Source organism: Microcaecilia unicolor, chromosome 9 (assembly GCF_901765095.1).
Source record: "Microcaecilia unicolor chromosome 9, aMicUni1.1, whole genome shotgun sequence".
Taxonomy (NCBI): Eukaryota; Metazoa; Chordata; class Amphibia; order Gymnophiona; family Siphonopidae; genus Microcaecilia; species Microcaecilia unicolor.
In genome coordinates, this window is record NC_044039.1 from 142,932,488 (window position 1) to 142,940,320 (window position 7,833).

Genomic DNA, 7,833 nt, shown 5'->3' on the forward strand with positions numbered 1-7,833 from the left:
AACCCTGAGCTGGGAATTGAACCCAGATTCCTCTGTATGGAAGTGCAGTGCACTGCTGATGAGTGACTGGATGGGCCAGCGTGGGATTGAGTAATTCTGTTCCAGCTGAAATTCTCATCTTTTGAAATATAACATTTGGGAGTACTCTCTTTGCAATAGAATTTAAGGGCTAGATTTACTAAAGTGTGCTATCTCATTAGCGGACAGGAATGCTATTACTTAATCTTAGTAAATTGTTCCTATTGCATAACATGGGACCTCCAACAAATAACGCACGTTGAGTGGTGGCACACACTCAAAGTAGTACACTTCAGTGAATCGTATCCTGCATCTGTTGTTTGCTTTACTTAGTGATTTCTTATGCTTTCATCACTCTATAACATTTGAAGAGGAGTAGAATTTTTCATTTTTACTAACGAATATCTGTTGCCACCAGTGACTTTTATACTTAAGGACTGTTTTTCAATCCACACAAAATTGGCAAGAGCTAATGCTCAAATCTGAAAGTTAAAATGAAGGTTTCACTTAAGCATGGCTCTTTTGAGTTACCAAAGTTGTGTTGCTGTCTGTGTATTTTGTTTCTGAAAAGTTCTTGTTTGGGTAGAATTCCAGGGCTTCCCCAACACAGCCAAAGGTGTAGGCAGGTACTTGTGAAAGTAGTTATCTACAATAAAATGTTCCATCGTTATCAGCGAATGAATGGCAGCTGTTGTAGGACTCCTGCATTTATCCTTGTGTCCTGACATTATTCCTAAGTCTACCTCCCTGCAGCCTCAATTCATGTCCTCTAGTTATACCATCTTTATGTCTCTGGAAGACATTAGGTAGGCTGTGGGTTGTAGAGTAATTATAATTTAGTGACTGCAGCAATGGTCCTGGGTCAGGACACCTAGAATCATGGGTCCTGAATCTGGTCAGTAGGTTTCAACCTCAAACAATGAGTATTACTTTCCTCCTCTCCCTTTCCCTGTGGGCTGTGAACATTACCTCTCCAACATCCCAGTTTATGAAGCAGAAAGCCTACCTCGGGATTGAACCAGGGACCATCTGTGTGGTAGTGTAACATACTGGGAGTGAGCCACTGATTCAGCTATCAAACATGTGGTATAAATTGCACTTAGATCTGTGCTTTTATCATGAGAAATAAGGGTTTGTTAGTTTATTAGGATTTATTTACCGCCTTTTTGAAGGAATTCACTAAAGGCAGTGTACAGCAAGAATAAACAAACGTGAGCAATAGACAATTACAACAGTAAAAATACTGATGTTGCTGTTTTATATTTTACTGTAAAACAAAAGCAAAAAGGAGGTGAAAACCCTCACGAAACCGTGAGGTAAAAAGTGAGGAGAATAGTTGAGGATACCAAAAACGTATATGTTTATTCACATAAAAAAAATTGTATGTATAAAATATAAAACGGACCCGACACGGCCGTGTTTCGGCCCTAAGGCCTGCCTCAGGGGTCTTTGCAACCTCGGAAGATGTTTCTCAAAATGTATATTCCAAGGAAAATATCAGGACGATAATCTCTTAAGATCTATGTACTCCTCTCTTCTAAAAAAACATATATATAAGAAATGTGCTAAAAAGCACAACGTTCAAATGATGCTTCTCTCCAGAGAGATGTCTACGAATTGTAAAGTATTGAAAGTATTTTTTTTTTATGTGAATAAACATATACGTTTTTGGTATCCTCAACTATTCTCCTCACTTTTTACTTTTTATATTTTACTGTACCATAATAGTATTTCTAGTGCTGACTAGCAACAGAACTTATTGACATTAGTTATTCTTTGCATGCACTTCAAACCTAAATTTCCAATCACCCTACATTAGTGTCTTCTTCACTTTTGTCTTTTTAGGCGGATGCCAACAAATATCGAATTGAAGATGCCAATACCAGAGCCAAGAAACTCATCAAGGAGTAAACATTCTGCTGTTAGATCAAGCGGTTCTTCCTTCCCTCCCTTCTAGTCATGTGAAACTTCCTCAATGGAAATGTAAAATGGCGACTAAGAGAAAGGAGCTTGGCGCTATGGACCTCCCCCTTTCCCCCACCCTTATAGACGGAGATGATGTTAATTCTCTGTCAGTCACAGATCTGATCTTTGTTCAGATGTACTATGTCATTCACTGGCTCAAGATTGTACCTGATGACCTTGAATGCCCTCTTAATCTATGAGTGGTGGGTTGGGGTTAATGTCACAGGAAGGAATTGAAGAGGAGCTCTGAACATTTTGGCTTCATGTCAACTTAAGATGTCTTAAGGAAGCAGGCTCAGCTCATCTCTTTTTATCTATTTTTTTCTTTACTTTTAATATTTTTTTTCAGTTTGTCCATATTAAACTGGTCAATGGATGCATTCCACAGACCCTGTTGATCATGTTTTTATGACTACCTTGTATAATTTAATCACCCAATTTGTACTTCTTAGAAACAGGGCCCCTAACTCAGCTTCTGTGACTTGCAACCATTTTTCACCACAGAGTACTGTAATTTGGTTTTAAAGCATCGGTAATGTATACCAGGTCAAATTTAAATGGGGAGTATGTTGACTTTTGTACCCTTATTGCTAAGCCCTCTAAGCATTTTGAGAAATGAGGGAGCAATTCTGTCTAAAGTATTTTGAGAATACCTTTTAATTATGGTCTTCAATTCATTTTTTGGTTCTCTGTTTTTATAGCCATCCCTTCATCAGCATTATCAAATTAGAATTTCTACTGGATGAGGATGTTGCAAATCAGCTAGCTAGAAATGGAGCCATCCAAGGTTAAAAAAAAAATGTATAAGCTTGAAAATTGGCATAAATAACTTTTAAAGGGAAGTAATTTTAAGAATATTGCGAGGTACCCGGTCAAAAAAGCCCCTACACAAAAGCTCCCAACATAATAGCCTCTGACAAATTAGCCTCGACAAAAGGGCCAAATTAGGCTGCGCAGAATATGGCCTCTGACAAAGTAACCCGAACAGTACCAGACGGGGAGAACTTACCTTGTGGCACACTGCATTTTTTTTCCTTGCCAAACGCTATGAAAATGATGACAATATAGGTTTTTAAAAAATAAAATAAATTAGCATGTTGATGGAAGATTAGTTTCTTTAAACAGCAGAACAGATCATGAATACCAGTTGGTAGCTATAGAATTTTGTTTATTTATGTATGCTTTATACAATGCAATGCTGGTAGGAGCCTTTATCAGTAAAGATTTCACTTGTAGTTTATCATTTTTTTTTTATTTGTGATGGATTATTTTCTTTTTAGGGGGTTATTTTGTCTAGGGGCTGATTTGTCAAGGTTTAGTGTTGTGGCTTTTTTGTCAGGGCTAATATGTCGGGGTGCCATATTTTGAATGTATCTGTGCAAGATGCTAAGGTGAGGTAATTCTAGGATACTACCTTGACTTATGCTTCAGCATAGCACATCTGTCTCTGTCAACCAAATCTAACCCCTGGCCTTCATTCTGAGCCCTCGGAAGTTGTATTTTGAAAATAGTAATAGCCAGTTTTTTGAGGGGGTAGTGAGTACTGGCTCATTTTCCGTTGTCTACTAAATTTGACACATGGTCCCCAAGTTTTAACAAAATATCTCAGGCTCTACACACCAATTCTGCCTTGTCATAGATTCTGTGACTAGATGCAGGGGGGCCTGGCTATTGTGGGGTGGGTCTCTGTGATAATCCCACCCCTGAAGGGTGGCCTGGCATTTGAGTACCGGCACCTTTTTTTCGCTAGAAAAAACACGCTGGTAATATCAGACCTTTACTTATTGTATTGCTTTAGACTGGGTGTGGCATAGTCATCACTGCTGGAAAATTTTAATTTGTGAATGACTGACTACCTCCTGTGAGTTGGGTGAATACTATGTCCTAGTGCAGAATTGAAGCAGTCCTCCTAGAGAAATAGGGCTGTTTAGTAGCTACATTCTGCACAGCAGGATTGCTAAATCTGCTGCAGCAGCAGCTTTTCCTCTGTCCTCCTGTTTACTCCTCCCCCCCCCCCAAAAAAAACAAAACAAAAAAAAAACCCTTAATTTTAATGCCAAAACAAAATGTTTGTGGGTTAATTCCAAAGTATAATGCAACATGTTTGAATGTATATGTAAATAAAATGAGGGATACTCTAGAGTGCAATTATTTTACCTAGAAATGTGCTCTTCTGCTATTGTCTGAAATGGCTTGCACGTAGCACCTGCTCTAAAGTGTAGCCAAGTGGGTAAGGAACCATTTGCTCAGCCACTTGTGATTATATTTCTAAGGATGCATTTGCTAGCATTTTCTGAAATACATTTGTTGTTATCTATGAAACAAGTTCATTCTTATACCTTTGCTTTTACAGTTTGTCATTTACAACTGTCTTTAAAATAAATAAAACTGAAAAACATTTCAAAAGGGATGGGATTCCTGATACTGTTGTGCGGAAATACAGCATTATATGTACATAAGTACCGCCATACTGGGAAAAGACCAAGGGTCCATGAAGCCCAGCATCCTATCTCCGACAGCGGCCAATCCAGGCTTCAAGAACCCGGCAACCCCCACCCCCCCCAAATTAATAATGTTCAATGGACTTTTCCCTCAGGAATCTGTCCAAACCCCCTTTAAATTCCATAAGGCCAGCTGCTGTCACTACATTCTCCGGCAACGAGTTCCAGAGTCTAATTACACGCTGAGTAAAGAAAAGCTCTCTCCTGTTTGTTTTAAATCTACCATATTCTAGCTTCATCTTGTGTCCCCTGGTTTTGTTGTTGTTTGATAGTGTAAACAAACACTTCACATCTGTCCGCTCTAATCCGCTCATTATCTTGTAGACTTCTATTTTATCACCCCTCAGCCGCCTTTTCTCCAAGCTGAAGAGCCCTAACCTTCTCAGCCTTTCCTCATAGGGAAGTCGTTCCCTTCCCTTTATCATTTTCGTTGCCCTTCTCTGCACCTTTTCTAACTCCTTTATATCTTTTTTGAGATGCGGCGACCAGAATTGGACACAATACTCAAGGTGCGGTCGCACCATGGAGTGATACAACTGCATTATAACATCCTTGTGTTTGTTTTCCAACCCTTTCCTAATAATACTCAACATTCTGTGCACTTTCTTAGCCGCCGCAGAACACTGAGCAGAAGTTTTTAGCGTCTTAGCCACGATGACTCCCAGATCCCTTTCTAGGTCCGTAACGCCTAACGTGGAACCTTGCATGACATAGCTGTAATTCGGGTTCCTCTTACCCACATGCATCACTTTGCACTTGTCAACATTGAACTTCATCTGCCACTTGCACGCTCAATCCCCCAGTTTCGCGAGGTCCTCCTGTAATCTTTCACACTCCTCTGATTGTTACATTTGTACCCCACGCTTTCCCACTCATGGCAGGCTCAATGCGGCTTGCATGGGGCAATGGAGGGTTAAGTGACTTACCCAGAGTCACAAGGAGCTGCCTGTGCCGGAAATCGAACTCAGTTCCCCAGGACCAAAGTCCACCACCCTAACCACTAGGCCACTCCTCCACTGCGACTTGACGACCCTGAATAATTTTGTGCCATCTGCGAATTTAATTACCTCACTAGTTTCTCCCATCTCTAGGTCATTTATAAATATGTTAAAAAGCAGCGGCCCCAACACAGACCCCTGCGGGACCCCACTAACTACCCTTCTCCACTGAGAATACTGACCATTCAATCCTACTCTTTGCTTCCAATCTTTCAACCAGCTCTTAATCCATAGTAATACCCTACCTCCAATCCCATGACTCTCCAGTTTCCTCAGGAGTCTTTCATGAGGCACTTTGTCAAACACCTTTTGAAAATCCAGATACACAATATCCACCGGCTCCCCATTGTCCACGTTTGTTCACCCCCTCAAAAAAATGCAGTAGATTGGTGACGCGAAACTTCCCTTCACTAAATCTGTGCTGACTTTGTCTCATCAGCCCATGTTTTTGTACGTGCTCTGTAATTTTATTCTTGATAATAGCCTCTACCATTTGCCCGGTACCGATGTCAGACTCACTGGTCTGTAATTTCTCGGATCTCCTCGAACCTTTTTTAAAAATCTGCTTAACATTGGCTACCCTCCAGTCTTCCGGTACCACACTCAATTTTAGGGATAGATTGCATATTACTAACAGTAGCTCTACAAGTTCATTTTTCAGTTCTATTAATACTCTGGGATGAATACCATCCGGTCCTGGTGATTAACTACTCTTCAGTTTGCAGAACTGACCCATTACATCCTCCAAGTTTACAGAGAATTCGTTTAGTTTCTCCAACTCGCCCGCTTCAAATACGCTTTCCGGCACCGGTGTCCTTCCCAAATCCTCCTCGGTGAAGACCGAGACAAAAATTCATTTAATTTCTCTGCTACGGCTCAGTCTTCCCTGATTGACCCTTTAACACCATTTTTGTCCAGCGGCCCAACTGATTCTTTAGCTGGCTTCCTGCTTTTAATGTATCTAAAAAAAATTTTACTATGAATTTTCGCTTCTAACGCTAACTTTTTCTCTTTTTTGCCCTCTTTATCTCCGCTTTGCATTTGGCTTGGCATTCCTTATGTTTTATCTTGTTACCTGCAGTCGGTTCTCTTCTCCACTTTCTGAATGATTGTTTTTTGGTTCTAATGACTTCCTTTACCTTACTGTTTAGCCACGCTGGCTGACGTTTGGTCTTTTTTCCCCTTTTTCTAACGTGGAATATATTTGTCCTGTACCTCCAGCAAGGTGTTTTTAAACAGCATCCACGCCTGATGCAAGTTTTTTACCCTGTGAGCTGCACCTTTCAGCCTTTTTTTTTTTCACTGTTTTTCTCATTTTGTTGTAATCACCTTTTCTAAAGTTAAATGCTAGTGTATTTGATTTTCTAAGTTCACTTCAATGCCAGTATCAAAACTGAGCATATTATGATCACTGTTATCAAGCGGCCCTTGCACCGTTACCCCCCCCCCCCCCCGCACCAGATCATGAGCTCCAGTAATGACGTCTAGTATTTTCCCTCCTCTTTCTTTTCATGGATAGTAAACCTCTTAACCACATCTTGCTTTTAATAAAAAGAGGGTGGACCTACAGCTCCTGAATACATGTGGAGAGTAATTCAAGGCTCCAGCATGGAATAAAATTGGTACTTCCAATTTTTCATCCTCCATGGAAAACAAATTATCCTGTGAGCCTATTCTAGAAAACCAGCCTCACTGTCTGTCCATCAATCCATCTTTATCTCTTTTTAGCACAAAGTGAAGGGTGAATAGGGTGCTATGGGAAAAGGACAGAAATGTAAGAGTAGAGAAATGGTCTGGAAAAGAGCAGCACTGTGCCAAGGAGCCTTAACACTGCTGCTTGAAGACAGAGATCTAGCCTGGGTTCTAAAAAAAAAAACCAGCATGGTGCTAGGGAAGATGGGCTTGTCACTAGAGAATCCAGAGCAGCCAAACCTTTGAAAAAAGAGGGCAAGGGGGGGGGGGGGGGGAAAACATTTCTCCTATGTACTGGCACATACTCCTGCCCCCCTACTCCACCTCCCTCACAATTGACCATCCCAGATGCCCACTCCCACCATAGATACATACCTACACTCTCTTTACAAACAGGTGGAATCTGTTGCCCTTGTAATTTATGGTATATAGGGCAGACCACCTGTAAAATTAAAGTCCAGATTGCACAACATTTGAGTTACCTGAGGTTATAGCGATTGGAAGCCCCTTTGGTTTACCACTGGATGGAAGCAGTTTTATGGCAGCTGCGTGCTTTGCAACTTTCTAGAAAGTAACAGCGTTTGATTTTTCTGTGGCACACAGTTGCACCATATGGGCTGAATAAAGAAGTGGATTGGTAAGTGTGTAGTTTATTCTTG

At 40.8% G+C, this 7,833-nt stretch overlaps 1 protein-coding gene across 2 annotated transcripts in view; it reads left to right on the top strand.

The window, feature by feature from the left end:
- SNAP23 (synaptosome associated protein 23) overlaps positions 1 to 2,386 on the top strand; it is a 90,673-nt gene extending 88,287 nt beyond the window's left edge. For both annotated transcript variants that reach the window (XM_030214466.1, XM_030214465.1), the window contains exon 8: positions 1,864 to 2,386. In XM_030214466.1, the coding sequence (XP_030070326.1) occupies positions 1,864 to 1,929 (66 nt within the window). In that variant the 3' untranslated portion in view covers positions 1,930 to 2,386. The remainder of the gene's footprint in view (positions 1 to 1,863) is intronic.
- Positions 2,387 to 7,833: the final 5,447 nt, after the last annotated feature.